Source organism: Erithacus rubecula (genome assembly GCF_903797595.1).
Source record: "Erithacus rubecula genome assembly, chromosome: 1".
Lineage (NCBI taxonomy): Eukaryota > Metazoa > Chordata > Aves > Passeriformes > Muscicapidae > Erithacus > Erithacus rubecula.
The window spans coordinates 98,337,201-98,353,653 of NC_136658.1; the positions used below are offsets into that span (position 1 = coordinate 98,337,201).

The 16,453-nt window shown below is 38.4% G+C and overlaps 1 protein-coding gene across 8 annotated transcripts in view; it reads left to right on the forward strand.

Moving 5' to 3' along the window:
* The window catches only part of CNKSR2 (connector enhancer of kinase suppressor of Ras 2), a 201,129-nt gene that overhangs the window by 41,751 nt on the left and 142,925 nt on the right, over positions 1-16,453 (forward strand). For all 8 annotated transcript variants that reach the window (XM_079320101.1, XM_079320100.1, XM_079320099.1 and 5 more), the window contains exon 3: positions 5,290-5,492. In XM_079320101.1, coding sequence (XP_079176227.1) covers positions 5,290-5,492 — 203 coding nt within the window. The remainder of the gene's footprint in view (positions 1-5,289; positions 5,493-16,453) is intronic.

Sequence of the window (16,453 nt, forward strand, 5' to 3'; positions counted from 1 at the left end):
TTTTGATTATTCATTTAAAATCTTCCTCAGGCTTTTCAAGAAATGAGGACCCTATGAATTTTACTGTTCCCAAGTTGTTTGTTTAAAAGGAAATAAATAATACATACAGAAAGGATATTCAAGAATTAAGTGTGGAAGATGAAAACACTGAAAGGTAGTGAGGAGAAGAATTAAACTCACCTGAGGTGATTTTAAGTCCATTTCTTAGCAGCCATATGCTATTTTTGCCCAAAACTCCTGTGCTCATCCCGTGAATAAGTGGAAAATGACTTTTTATTGCATTAGAGAGAAAACTTATTATTTCATCCTTGTGATAGTTACTTTTATTACTGAGATGTATCAGATGCAATTGAGAAGTTGTACTTCTTTATACCTCATTTATTACTCAGTACAGCTATCTAGACTATAAAATTTGTCTTTTCAAAAAGTTGTCATTTCCTTTCTTCTTTAAAATATACTGTTTGTGTGTGTTACAAAAAATATTTACCAAATCAAAATAAACCTTCACCTTCTTCAGTTTATACAGTCATGGTTGCCTTTTGCAGAGGAGCAGCAGAAATTATTTGATGTAAGCATTGCTATTTGCTCTGCTGTCTGGTGAAGATGCTGCTTTTATTTTCTTCTTGCTCAGAAACACCAGTGTTAGAGCAGCATCTTCAGCTCCCATCTTGTGTTTCTGCATGCCTTTTGCTCCTCATGGTTTCCAGCAGTATGGTTTTCATGCCTTTTGTTCTACAAGGTGTTCAGCTTTCTGGGGAGAAGACACAGTGATTTAGAGAGGCCATATGCTCATTTCCCTGTCTTGGGATGTTTGTAGGAGTAAAACAGAGTCACTGAACTTGACACAGCATTTGTTCTTGGGGATGTTCATGGTTGCATAAAAGTTGTGATCAAGACAGCTGTTCTAAGGGATTTCTGGATTTGTTAATGGGACTGTGGTTGTCTGTGTTGCATATTGTACTGTGTTTAGATCTGAGCTGGGCTTATTTATGTAGCTGAGATGGCTTTGCACTTGCAATGGGCAATATAAAAATACCTTAAACTGAGTATCTGGGATCCTGGCATCTTCTAGACATAAGCCAGCAGAGATAGTTAGTACTGTATGAGTTAGTAACACTTTATTTTTCAACCTATGCTAACACTGTCAGATGCACTTCCCTGCCAGCAAGAATCAAGTGAAATTTTAACACAGGAAAGAGATGAGGTCTAATTTATTTTTTTTTTTTTTTTGAGGGAAGGAGGGAACACAGCTAGTGAACATTGATCAAGCAAATTAAAGAAAATTTTGCTTTAGTTCCACGTTTGGTTAGTGAACTCTCTTCCTACCCTTGGGGTGCTGGTGCAAGAATGGGCTGGCAGAGAGGCCAGGCTTGTTCTTCTCACAAAAAAAACCCAGCAAAGCTCATCAGTGCTGATTAGAGCTGCTGCTTGTTAGCATGTGAAGAAAAGAGCTCCAATTCCTCACTCACACTGTCATGTGAAGCCACAGAAAAGTAATTAGCAGGTAAGGTGTCTATTAATAGCTCCCACCACCTTTAGTTCAAACACCTGCTGACAAGCTATTACTCTGTGTAGTTCAGATTCCTCAAGTTCTTGTCTTGTGATTGCCAGAAGAGGCTCCATTAGAGCAGTTTCTGTTGGGGCAGTGTCTCTGAAGACACTCTGTGGCCTCTCCTTGGGGAAGTGGATGCCTTGGCTTGTGTCACTCCTCGTAATCTCTGCAGGCTTGCAGAGATTTCTTTGTGCTTCTTTCAGTGACTGTGAGTATATTTTGGCTAATGAAAGCACAACTCAAGTTAGTGCTGGCTAAATGCAGACTAGGGGAAAACAAAGAACTGTCTCCTTTGCCTGCAATTATCTCCTTACAGTGCTTGAAAATAAACTCAGTGCATTTCTAAGAAAACTGTATTGTTAACAGTACATTATCGAAGATAAAGTATGATTAAACTTGGCAGTTTTTATTTAAGCAAGCTTTTTCCCAGTATTAAAACACACAGCTCTGGTTGCTTTTAATGTGGGCCAGAAATATTAGTGATAAACAAAGTGAGGCTTTTGTTAGCTTGGCTGCTGCTTTAGGAACCTTCTACTTAAAGCCTTCAAAAACACAGTTGCCCAAAATATATTTTGCCTGAAATTCATCTCTGTATTTTCCATCTCTGATTTTATCTGTATGATATTACAGGTCAAGGCTTTACCAAAGTCAGTGCCATCTTCATGTGAGACTGAATTTATGTGTGGTTTAGGCTCAGTGTTTTATAACACACATAAACACACACATACACACAAATATTAGATGAATATGTGTGAAAATAGGCTTTGAATCTGTTAGCACTCCCTCTTCCTTCCCTTATATCTGATGGTGAAAAAAGGCCTCTGAAAGAGAATGTGGCCGTAGGTGGCCGTCACTTAGATAATAAGAGAAAGCCACTAAGCTTTTATAGCTGATTTTCTGAAGAAGCGTGTACATAAATGCCTCCTATTTTCCTATTATAGCAAAAACCTTGAGTGCTATTTTGCTTTTCTTCTGGAGCTTTACTTTCTGCTGGTACTGGAGGTCTGTGGCTGCCTGCCAGGGCTCCCGCTGGGGTGGGCATGGAACGCCTGCACAGGCTGGGAACCAGCTCCTGCTGTCCCAGTGCATGAGGTACAGGCAGGGTGACAAGAGGAGGTGGCAGAAGAGGGGGAGTTGAGATAGTCTGTGGCTGTTGAGGAGCAGTGGGATCCAGCCCTGCCCCAGGTCTCCCCCGGCTGTGGGCCCTGTGGGGCATGGCTGGGGTGAGGAGAAGGTGCCTGGGCTCCTGTGGCACCTTCCCCACACGCCTCCCCCTCGCCCACCTTGGTTTTATATTTGGATAACCAGACTCAGCTCCTTAGGAAGAGCCTGAATTCAGCGTTTCAGAAAGCAGGCAGCTGTCAGGAGGCCTGTGACGGGCCTGCAGCCTGTGCTTGTGTCCTGCGCTTGGGGCTCTGAGTGCTGTGTTGGTTGGGCTCACCTGTCGTAGGCTTTGCTTTGGCTGGTCTTTGAGACATTTTTGGTGACTTATAATTCATCCAGAATATCTTTAATTTGTTTCTTCCGCCATTAATTTTGCCAAAACGAGTTAGATGCTCAAGAAGCAGGATGAGGTAAGAACAAATCTGTTATCTTTTTCAAACTTACTCCTACCCACTCCTCAATCCCCATTGTGCTCCCTCACTCAGACCACAGAAAGCTGCAGAAAGAAACAGATATCTTATATCTGATGTTTATCTCTTTACTTTGGACTGATTGAATAAGTTATTAGTTATGAGCTATTTAGCTGCAAAATAAAGTACCTTTTACTTTTCAATCCTAATTAATTGTTTTCATTGTGTAATTTTTTATTTATGACCTAATGTTATCTGTTGTATAATTGCTCTTGAATATTTACAAAGTGAAAAAGTCACTGCCCAAATGTACAATTTCTCTAACTGGGACTGAATGCAGTGGCAGGGGCCAGCATCTCTGTAGCTGAGAAACACCTGCAAAGCCTTCCTTGCCCAAGACAGGGATGTTCACAGAAGTTCCAGTAATGGTTTGTAAAGTGCAGCCTTAATATAAGGTCAGTGCCCCTTAAGCTGGGCTCCAAAGTGCATTCTCTGCTGCAGAAGGATGGTTGTTGGTTGAGTGGCTCTCACAAAGAGTGTTCAGGTCACAAGCACACTGGAGATGGCAGATGAGCCGTGTGCTGTCATCTCCCCTTTCCGTCATGACCCCCATTGGCATGGGAGTGGATCCTGTGGGAGGGATGGGGGGTCACTGAGAGTGGCTTCAGCATAATATTCCTGCAGTCCCTGTGCTGAAAAGAGGATTAAATTCATTTAGTAGATGATTTGGATTGGGAGCATGACAACTGTTGTAAATAATCACCACCTTGCACCCTGCAACTCCCAATTCTCATAGAAAAAAGACTTAAGGTAAATTATCTTCAGCACTCTTTAATTAGCATTGATCAGTGTATCTCTTCTCCCATCTCTCCTTGTGGACACATGAGCATGAGAAGCAGACCAGGGGTGTGGGAGGAGAGCTGGGGAGGTCATGGAGTGTCATTAGGATGTAGATTTTTGTGTGCATCTGAGGGGCTCTGTGCATTCTACTTCATTGTCAGTGGTAGGAAATGGTCCATGTTCTGTAATGAGCTGTCCCTTCCATTGTCAACCAAACAAGTTGTCAGCACCCTGTGCTATCACCCTGTGATGTGGCTGAAGTGAGAACCCTCACAATTCCATAGTTCTCTTAGAGGAGTACTAAGCTCAAGTCTGCAATTGTTTACTCCTTTGCAAAGGCAAATTAGTCCTTTTTGTAATAACTCTATCACTCTTTGTGTGTGTGAGGAAAACAAATCTTTTATGGAAATCACTGATGGTACTATATTATATTGTAATTGAACATTAAATCAGGACATTCTCGAGTGCTGTTTTGCTGACATTTGTACTTTTGAAGGATTTCTAGCTACTGTTTTTTAATATTGTTTGTTAATATTTCTGCATAATTATTTCTGTCTGTACTGCACAGCTAAGGAGCATAATTTAGGAGATTGTTTCCATTTAAGAGTCAAAGTTTAACACTTGACTTTAAATAAGTGTAATAGAGGTTGAGGCAGCACTGTTGGCAGCACTGTGTTCCCTGGTCTGTGATTGTCGTGGTTCTTTACTGCTAGAAAAGAAGTATGCTAATTAACTTAGATCTCTGAAGCTAACCAATTTAAAACCAATTCAGTGCCACACCATGTCCATGCTGCATGCTTCTGCTGGTTGCAAGCCCTGGTGCCAGGTGTATCTCAAGAATTATTGTGAGTAGGGACATGGGGTACTGATCCCTAATCATCAGATGTACAGAGAGAACCCTCTGATCAAGGCCAGGTTAAATGGGGCTCTGAGAAACCTGCTCTAGTAAAAGGTGTCTGTGCACCTGTGATCTTGAAGGTCCCTTCCAGTCCACACCATTCTGTGATTCTGGTGATCTACTGACAGTGGTGCACTGCTTTGAAAAACAACTTTTCAGACTAGGTTTTTTCTTTGAGATGTTTTTCTCAGTACAGTTAGAACAAGCTAAAGGATCACTCATAATTTTGCTCTTCTTTTGTTCTCTTTTTATGCACTTCAGAAACAGAACATTCTATACATTTAAAAACTACTGAGTGGGTGTATTTCTGCCTTAATTATTAGGAATGGTTAAATTTTGAAGTAGAAGATCAGTCTTGCTGTTCTCGGTTCTTTCTGTTCATCTATAAAGTTAACTTTTTTTTTTTTTTTCTTTTTTCAATGCAGAACTATGGTTTGGAAACAGAAAATCTAAAAACCCTTTCTCACAAACTGAATGCATCTGCCAAAAATCTGCAGAACTTCATTACTGGGAGGAGGAGGAGTGGTCACTATGATGGAAGGACCAGTCGCAAATTACCAAATGATTTTCTGACGTCAGTAGTGGATCTGATTGGAGCAGCTAAAAGTCTTCTGGCTTGGTTGGACAGGTAAAATCTCCCAAATGTCTCACAGGTAACCAGATCATGCACATGAACAAGCTTCACCCTCTTTACAAAAGTTAACATAGACACTGAACAGAAGCAGAATTCATTCAGGTGTTCTGAGGGGGTGTTTGTACAGTTTTGTTTTTTTTTAATGTCAGCATGCAATTCAGATTAGCTTTTCAAATGCACTGTCACCCTACACATATATACAGTAAAGCAACAGGATGACATTAGGTTATATATGTATTTTTACTAATAAAGCAGCAATTTAACCTGCATAAATCAGATTAATTGCTTTGATACTATCAAATTCACAAAACTGACAAAACTTTTCATTACATGGATGTCAGCATATAATTCCAGAGTATGTATGTGTACAAACATGCATATTGTGGTTTAGGTTTTTTAAATAGCAGTAAAATACCTCTGATTTTTCTAGAGGTACGTTCTACACTTTTACATCTGTTACCAAGGAAGTATATGGGAGAACTAAAGTACTCCCCTTTGCTACGCTTGTAGTGACTTTTTCTAATTATAACAAGAGTTACAGATATTTAAGATGATCATTGAAATTCTTAAAGTAGTTGAAATTAGTCTATCTGTATGTCTTTATATAATGCATCACAGTGAATTTTCATCAGAGAAAATAAAATTCTTATCTTCATTTAAGGGGTTTTTTATTTTGTTTCCAGCAGCTGAAGTTTTGTTCAGAGTATGATCTTTGTGTAAATTTTCAAATCCAATACAATTATTTGGTTTTTCTACTGTGTGTATTGTGTTTCATTTTTCTGAGGAAAACTGGCTTCTCTCCCACAAATAATTTCCATATGAATGGTTTAGGTGAGGCCTGAATCTTTTCCACTTCTTAAGCTAGACTGAAAGCTGTTTTGTCAGGAGATTGCAGCTACCATTGCTTCTTCTTTTCTGCTCCCTCTCTTGCCTTTCCCCAAGTTTGAAACTCAGAGTACCTAAAGTTGTCTCCTAAATTTCTCTTTGGAAATTTAACATTAGATTTGTAGAGAAGTAGTGCAATCTCATGGAAAGAGTTTAGTATTGAGACTTGAAAAATCAGGAGTGTATTTTTAGCTCTGTCTCCAACCTGTGAGCTCTTGGAAAGTAGGATTCACTTTTTCTCCCTGCAAAATCATTATTGACAAAGAGCACATATCATACTGGGTTTTAAAACAGAAAGAACAGTAGTAAATCATGTTCTTTTGCATAAATGGATCATTTTTTTCCACTTCAGTTTAGAAATAATCTTGTCTGGTTTCGCATTGGAACTGTGGTCATAATTAAAGACTGTTACTATGTCAAAGTTCATTTTGGGTTTTGGTTGGTTATTTGATGGGGTTTTGAGTTACTTTTTAAATAGTCTGTTATGAGAAAGTAAATTTCTAATATATACACACACATGTATTTAACACATTGAAGAACAATGGGTTCTTTGCAACTTAATATGAATTTAATAATTGAAATTCAGGAAGAAGGTGGTTATTAATGCTAGAAAACATCTACATCTCAGGACTGGTGTGTCACTAGTGTTGTGCACTACATGTACTTCTGCATTTAGCTGAAATGAAATGACAGCTGGTCAGACCCAGGAATTCCAAGAAGTTAAAAATGAGGGCAATTATGGTAGTATCACACTTTCTGCAATGCTGTCTTGAGTGTCCAAAAAAGACTTCAGATTTCTAGGAAAGTCCTTTTGAGGATCTAAACACCTGATTCTAAGAAATGTTTTCTGAAACATTTTAAGACTTCTCTGATTTATGAGCATCTGGGTATTTTGGTGAAGTTTGTTCTTCTGTATTTGTGAAGACCCCAAATGAGGATGAAGGTAGGCCAATAACTACCTTTTTCTCAGAAAGTGAAACATCTGGAGATCAATATGATTCTGCTTTTTGAATACCTTCTAAGAAAGTATTGGAGCCACTAGGGGGAGATAGAAAGATTTTAAAAATTGATTAGTAAAAGTAAGGAACATGGATTTAATTTTGTTCTGCACACCTGTTATTATCAAATCTGAACCCCAAATCTTAGTTTTTTGGTTGTTTTCTGGTACCAGTTCCATCTCTGGGTTGTGAGAGGGGAGAGCATTAGGCTCTTAGGATTGTCCATTGTGACAGCCCTGCTAGGCTGTTCCTATGCAGCCTTTGGTTTTTGAGATCATGTCTGGGAAAAGCAGATAGCAGCAGCTCCAGCTTGCATAGACAGGCAGTGATGTGAGTTTTATACAGAGGAAATGGTGACAGCTCCATACAGGTTATGCTTCACTTGTTGCTGTAGTGAGTGCTCTGTTTATGAAGTTTCTGTGGGACACTTAATATCTTCAAGGACTTATTTGGCCTGGCACAATTATCTCAAGGAGTGTGAGAGTTGTGATTTGCTGAGTTACTTTCATTGTACTCTTGTAGTGCTACTGTGGGCTGATCCAAGGACACTCCTTGTTCCAGGTCTTTGCCTGGAGCAGTCCTATTTCCAGATGTATGTCAGAAATTGAGTTTTACTGAAAATTAGAGTAGTTTTTATTGTCAGGCTTTAAAAGTCTTTTGGTTTAGTTTAATTTATGAGCTGGGAAACTTAATAGTGAATTCTACTTTCAAAAGAAGTTGTCTGGCGATTTTGAGGAGCATGAAATAATTCTCCAATAACATGCTGTAATGAAACTGTCATCACCCTGATATGTTTGAGTGTAATTTTAACTTCCTGTTACTTTCTCAGCCCCAAAAATGTATCTTCTTTCAAAAGACTTTGTAGCTTAATAGCCTTTTGTTTTATACTTTCTTCTTAATCTTAAAATTCTTCCAAGTGAATTTTCTGACAAGGTTGTTACCTTCTTGAAAAGCTGTGAGTCCTCTGTGAAAGGAGGATGTGTTTCTTCTTGTTGCTTAACAGAATTTAGACAGATGGAAACCCACACTTCAGGGTGTAGCAACAAACTGCTTACCTGATGTTCAGAGCAACTTGGCATTGAGATAGCTCCTGTGATACTTCTCAGGAATTACAGTCAGTCACATCTTCTAGACTTCCAGATAAATCATGGTATTCTGTTCAGTCTTTGCTCCTGCAGTTCATGAAAGTAGTATTCTTTGGAATAGACCTTTCTTTATCCTGCTTCTTCTCTGATGTGTCAGAATCCTGGAAATTCTTCTGCCTTTTATAAGGCTGATTCACTACATCCTGGTGAGGAATATTTAAAATTGTGTAACTAAATTAGGATTACTTTTTAATCCACTTAGTATGGATTTGCACTGGAGGGTGTTGCAATTGTGTGGCATAAAGTTGTTTTTAATCTCATAAAAGTATCTTTTTTATGTGCACTAGGATGTCCAGGTGGTATTTGGACATTTGACTAGAATTGAAGTTAGGCAAATTTATTTCTGTTAATCCTGGTTAAGGTGTCGTTCTTAGAGCACACATTTACAATCACCCTGGAAAAAACTTTGTAAAATGTTGCTTTGTATGTGAATGTATTGGTTTTCACTGCCACTGCGACTTCTGAATTATGTATACATTGTCTATCCATGGCTTTCATGATCTAAAAGCAACCTGAACACTTTGATGATTTTGAGAACAGAAGCTACTTTTTTCCATCTGTAACAAAAATTTGTTACAATTTTGCCATATAACTTGCATCTTCAATGACACCAGTGAAAACATCTCTGTTGTCTAGAGGCAAGCATAAACTGAAAAGCAATGATAGCATAGGGATCCCAGAAAATTCTTCTGAGCCCCAAGTTCAGAGCATTTACCAGTGCTTATGAAGTAGCTTTCTCTCTGGTTAGGACACAACCAGGTCTTGTGCTGTACTCCCAGCTCAGTCCTTTTCCACTAATTTGCTGATACCTATTGTTTGTAGTACTGAAAGCATGATGGATCCTGAATGAAGGGTGCTCAGATTCATCCAGTACATTTTCTCCCAGATCTCAGCAGACCACTGGACAGACAGACAGAAGGTTATGTCTTCTTTGTATGTGAGTGCTGAGTTTGTCTCCTAATGAGTCAGAAGCTGCTTCGAAGTGATGACAGTCTTAGAAACAAAAGGATTTTACAAATCCTTTAAGCACCTCATTGTTCCTCTTCAAGTCTCACAGTACATCATAGGTTTTCCTTTCATGGGACACTGGATTTAACACGTACAGCTCATTACTGTAGTCTTGACTGGGAAGAGCTGTATTGCTCTTTGTGGAAGAGGAAGGCCCTTAGCAAACCTGAACTGAGGTGACATTTGATGGCAGCTTCGTAGGCTCTGTCTCTTTCCATTTCTCTTCTTGCTCTGCCAGCACAAACTTCTGGTGATGTCATGTTCCGCATTGTTCCTGGTTTGATATGTTCTCTTCATTCACTTCCACCACACATCGTTGTCTTTACAACCAAAATCCCTAGAAATCCGTATTTCTTGCAGATTGCACTAAGCAATAAAATAATTCTTAGTTGTGCTTCAGGGCATCTTCCTGCCTAGTATAGTGTTTGGGCCATGCTATCTGAAGCAAGGACTCCTTATACCATATATCTTATGCATCAATAGAATATTTTAGATCTTAATAAGAATAATATCTGTATAAACTATAAACACAGACTTAGAGAATAGGAGTGAGGAAGGATTGATTGTTTTTAGGGCTTTACATGAGTCCTCATTAAAAAGAAATAAAAATAATGTGGCAGCTTTTTTATCTTTCAAGAATTTGAGAAAATACAGTCAACTTCCCATGAGATAACTACTACAACGTTTTGCATCTGTTGTGTCACAGATTTTAATGTTCGTGAATTAGGATTTGTCAAGCACCACTGGATTTTTTTAGTGTACTGTTTGACTCAGCCATCTGTGTGGGCAGAGATTCATATGTCTTTCACAGCAACTCTTCTGTAGCTCTTGTTTTTCACACTAGCACTATCCCCTTTTTGGAAATAAAGAACTTAAACTGCTGCTGCAGATTACACTGCAGTCTAAATGGGAGGAACAAAGAGATCTGGTGGAGATCGATTTCTGCATTCAGGGCTTTCAGTGCTGTGGTCAGAGAAAAGCTAGCAGGCTGACAAATGTGCCTCAGTCTGATTAACTTACCACTGCTGTCTGGACATGTGGTACATGAACAAAATGGAGAAAGAAGGTGAACAAAAAAAGCCTAACTGTAAATAGAAATTGTTGGTTATATAAAATATGTGGTAAAATTGCTTACAGAAATAACAAAATGTAAAATTTCACAGTAAAAAGGCTTTTTGGCCAGTCTAGGTCTGCTTTTAGGGTCATTCAGAGAGTAGTGGGGTATTAATACTATAACTTCTAAACCTCAGGTGGGCAAATTATGTTGGTATGGCCATAAATAGCTCCAATTCTGCAAAGCAATGGTATCTATACATAAATGCTATTAAATAAGGGTAAAATCTGTGCCTGAACATTTGAATGCTTTAGTGGCTGACAGCAAGACAGGATCTCCAAGCCTTACACCATGGGCTTTTTTGGTGATGCTTTGATGTGTCAGAGAAGTGCAGCCTTCAATGATTTAAATGCTCCTGGTTTATGACTGAACAACTCTAGGTGTTCAGGTTTAGCATACCCTTAAATTCTGCATTGCATGAAAGCATTGTAGTAGGAGAACACATTCCCCACTCCAAAATGGATTCCTTCTTTTCACCATGGTGACATGCTCAATGCATACATTTCCTTCCATTGTAGGTAGAATGTGTTTAGCTGGGTTTCTTTGCCTCATTGTTTTTGGTGAATGAGCCCTGGTGATGTTTATGGTGTGACTGTTTTGTAGTTTAAAGTAAAGAGGTCCATTGTTTGTAAGCCCATAACTTCTTACTTACAAAGAAAGTATTACTGGTTTAGAGTCCCCATTATAAGAGGCTTCATACAGTCCTGTTAGCTGTGCTTGGTTATTACTTGTCCTGATGGTAAATCTGCTTTACACCCAAGATGGTGGGAGTAAACAAATGAAAACCCAAGCAAAAAGGAGCAAAAGAATTTAGCAATTCTTCACTCAACACAGCAGTGTTGTACTATCTGTCAGCTGGGTTTTTGTCTAAAACCTTTGAATTTTGTTTCCTTTATGCATTTCCCTTTTTAGTGGTTTGAGTGGTATAGCAAACCTGTCAGTAAGTGCTGCCTCAGAGTGCCATGGTACTTTACTGTATTGTACTCCTGGAACTGCTGTAAATATATAATAGAGCACTCATTTAAAGAATTCCTTTATCCAGTGTGAATTTTACTGTATTCTTCCCTGATTTTACATAAAACAGTTCCATTAGAAATACAAATGAAATGTTTGTTTCATGAAGGCCTAAAACTATGAATCTTAGATGGCTTAGGCACAGTGTAATACAACAGTATTGTGCATTCAGATTTTTATTTGACCTTAATGTGTTGCCTCTGAAGACTGAGTTATATTACTGCTTTGGTTACCTCTCTCTTTGAAAGATTTTGGACTATTATGTTTAATCAAAAGGCTCTGAGGATGTTTTTTCTTGTTAGGGTGCTAAAATAAGTATGATATAGGTTTTAAACCTCTCATTTTATTGTTATAAAATATCTCAGTATGACAGCTAGTGGTTAAATATGATTAATTTTTGGTTTGGGTTATGCTTTTGTTAGCAGCAGTCTGTATTTGTCCAAATTGCAACTTTTTTCAAGTGAAATTGTTATTTCTATATATTATTTTCCTTAATGTTATATGAAGAAGACAGATAAGGAGGCTAAAGCTTATTATGGCAAAAAAGTTGATAATGTAGAAATACTGAGGGTATGCATCTCCTTCACAAATTTTTAATTGTTTTTGAAGGATTTTTCTTCATGTGCAGTCAGTAGTTGTGACTATTAATAGCTGTTGCATTGCATTGTTTCTTAATTCTGTGATGGAATTAGCTGTGTTATTGTTAATGTGGCTGGTTTTTCTACCAGTCCTTCAGGGTGGTTTCATGAATGAATGTTTAATAATATAATTTTTTTTTTCATTCTGAAAGTTGCTGATACTGCTAAGAATGCTAATTAGGTCTCAATTCATAAAAACATACACCCATATATGTGTGTTGCAGCCTATGTTACATGTGTATAAACAAATTCACATTTCAGAGGTGTTAGACTATTTATGTCATACACTTGTTCAAAAAAGTGTGGAAAGAACCAGTAGCTTTTTCATGCCTCTTCTAAGGAAAACCTTACATCCTATAGATCAGGACATTAAAGTCAATTGACTTTGGTGTTTATAAAAAAAAAGTAAGCACCAATGTTCTTTCCCTGTGGGTGAGGTGTTTTCAACCTCTTCGTCTTGCCCTCATGTCTCATAAGGTTCACAGTGTGGGTTTGCACAGTGGAAAATTTAGAGGTTCCCACTTTTCCAACTGTATTCATGATCACAGAGCATCTATGAACTTAATTATCCTTGAAACCTATTACCCACTCATTTGTGAAAGTGGTTTGAAAATGACTAATGGCTTCAAGTGTTGGAAAGGAGAAGGATGGAGAAAATGTGAGACTAAAGGCAAAAGCACCCTACATGTATTTGCAAAAGCCTTCATGTAATTGTGTAAATTTATTTTCCTTGAGATACCAGGTGTAGAAGGCTTATTAGACAAATAATGAAAAGGGGAAACAAGCAGAAGTTTGGAAGAGGAAATGAGTGCAAAGGGTGTGTGGTCAGGTAGATGTGCTGTGGAGCTACAAAGGTGTTTTCATGGGGGTCTTGCAAAGCAAATCGTAATTTTGGGGAAGAACAAATGAATTACAGGACAAACAGTAAAAAATGTTCCACAAAGAGGGAAATGTGTATTGGAAATGACTGTGAGAGGTGAGACAATGAGACACTGAGGTCAGTGTTAAAGCAGGAACGGGGGCAAGGTGTGTCCCCAATCCAAGGCAGTTCTTCAGTTCTTGTTTAACTTTAAAAACACTGAATTGGACAGTATATGTGTTGACAATTGGAATTCTTTTCTTAGGGAATTTTCTTCACTGGGTTGTATGAGGTACCTCAGAGGTCCAAGGGACTGTGAAAATTGTGGCTTTGAAAGAACAGCCTGGAAATTACAAGGTGATAGAAATGACTGCCAAAGAAATTTTTTTTTTAAGTGGAGAGTTGTCTAATTAAACAGGGAATTTCTTACACTTGGTGCATGTCTTGAGGAGGAAAGTGTTTTAGCAACCACCTGAAGTTGTAGTATATGTAGGCTTTATTTGCATTTATGCAAGTTGATTTGTCTGTTCACAGTCAATAATGTTGTTTTAAAATTATAAACAATGGATATATTAACAACGAAGAAATTCTTTTTAAGATTGGTATTTTACACTTGCAAAATCCAGTCAGTGATCCTAAAGTGAAGTTTCTGCTGCTGTTTTGATTGCAGCTGCCTGCATGTTGTTACACTAAGTCTTGCTGGACTTTGCCTACTGAAGTTCAGGGTTCAGAGGGAATACCAAAATGCATTTCCTTTGGAGGCAAATATTTAGAGACCCTTACCATTTATCCAGCTGCTTTTGTAGTAGTAGCTGTGTAATTGTTTATGCACATTGCCTCCAGGGATATGGTCTGAACTGGGAAGGGAGAGGAAAGGGAATTGCAATTTTACTGGTCCACTTTGCAGCAATACCCCAGAGAGGCATCTGCAGGAATTGATGCAAGGAAGTTGGTTTAAGCTCCAGAGATCTGCAGAGGAGGCAACTGGAGGATCCCTTAGATTTTCTGCAGAAGCAGAGTTTATATAAGGCATGGACTGTCTTCTTGTCTTTCTAAGCTGCGAAGCACTTCTCAAAATCTTACATTTTAGTTGTTAATTTGTAGTAGTCTTCTCTCTCCTGCTGACACCCTTGCTGTTGCTTCACTCTCCTGCTTGACATGCTGTTGTCAGTAAGTCTTCACTGTGATAACTTAAATGTAACTAAAATGAATAATGTTTCAGTCCCTTTGCCTGCACTTTAAAGTCAACAAAGTTTAATTTGGGGCATTTCTAATGATCTTCACTAAGAGTAATGATGGTAAAAAATAACCATTATTTCCCTCGTGAACCGTGAAACCAAACTAAATTACAAAAGTATGAGGGAAGATGATGTGGTATTAGAAGCCAAAGCCTACTTTGTGTTTTGTTTAGAGATATGCTGGAGGCTGTGAAATGTCAAATAGATTTCAGTTGTGTAATTTCAGGATCAAATTGTATTAGCACCCGTACTTAAAGTAAAATAATAACATTTACTGGTTTGATTTCATTCATCTTCAATGAAAGTTAGTTCCTAAATGAACATGACCTTTTAAATCAAGGTTTCAGGTAGATTTCAGAACCTCAGCTGTTATGATTATGGAAGGAAAAAGCAGTGGTTTTGTACATCTTGACTAATGTACTTCATTAAACACAATTATCACAGAATACCCCGATTTAGAAGGGACCCATCACAATCATTGAGTCCAACTCCTGGCCCTGTACAGGACACCCCAAGAATGACACCATGTGCCTGAAAGCATTGTTCAGATACTCAGTTATGGTTCATAACCAAGCAGTTCAGTTACCTTTCATCCTTTAATATGCTCATATATCTCCTAAACTTCAGAAATAATCTCTGCTGGTGAGTTGGCCTGCTCTAGTCTGTACCTACTGTAGGGTTGTCATATGCTGCAGAAAACTGGGACTCTGAGTTGTCTGTGTCCAGTAACTTACATAAGGCACCTTTTGAACTTACCATAGCTTCCAATGTCTGTACTTTAAAAAAAAAAAGTATATTTTAAAAGAATGTACTGCTTTTCTCTCTAGAAAATAAGGGCAGAAATTGTATGTCATTGTGTGATGTATTATATAAAATTAAAGCTGGTAGACTTAATTACACATCTCAGAGTTAATTTTGACTTGGGAACCATCAGGGCTGGATTGCAAGCCCTGGAAAAGAAAGAGATCGTGAGATGAAGCCATCAGAGATGGGGGAGTTCATATGGAGTTATTAGTGGACAATTCCAGATCTGCTTGGACTAAAATTTCAGAAATTCTCTGTTTAGAATTACTGTAATTTAGAAACCTTTTAGTACCAGTAGAACCAGAGTATTTACAGCTATCACTTGAACTTGGTTATAGCAAAGTTCTTTGTACTGGAAATGTATTTAGGCTTAAATAAGGAAGGCATAATACCAAACAGTGCTGTAAAACTCTTCAAGGTATATGCAGCTGTGTGTGAAGTGATGAAAGAAGCCAGTTCAGGGAGGGATTAGTCACCCATCCCAATTTAAAGACAACCACACTACCACCTGTTTTTTGTTTGCTTTAAATGTTTGAAGCAGGTATATTAGAGACAAATGCCTTCTTTGTGATGCTAATAATACCCATAAAATCCTCATTTGCAGCACTGATAAAGTCAGGCTCTCGACTCCTCTTAGAGAAAATAACAGTCTTGCCTAGTGTTTGGCTACTTCTTTAATGAAGAATATAGGTCATACATATGAGTTTATAGATTGAGAGGCTTGTAGTACATAGTACACAAATCAGATGACTGCCAGCTTCATTAACCAGATATATTTTAGCAGTGCTTCTGGAAAGCAATCAGGCTCCCAGGTAGGCAAGCATTTTAAATATCTGAATGTGGAGTTTTTAAAGTGTGGGACACATACAGATAAGGTCTGTGAATGTTGGATTACACTGTTCATTTCACTAAGCAGTTCTGACTATAGCATAGTGTGTGGGCATGTTGCATTGTGCTTCCAGTTTGGGCTTTGCAGCCACTTCTCAGCATTGATGCATCTCTGGCTTTAAATGCAGTTTCCCCCTCTAGATAAGGATTCTACTTATTCAGTCCCTTTACTACTTCCACCAGATAGTAGATCAAATCCCAAGAATCCCAGTGAATCATGCAAAAGCTTCCCTGATCTCATTCACATCTGGACCTGTTCATATCACAGGAGGAAGTAGTGCCCCTGTCTTTATAAGGGTGTTCCCAAACCAATGCAGGTCAGCTGGGCTTCTTCTGGGGGAGTAAAGGCAGTCCAGAAGTAAAC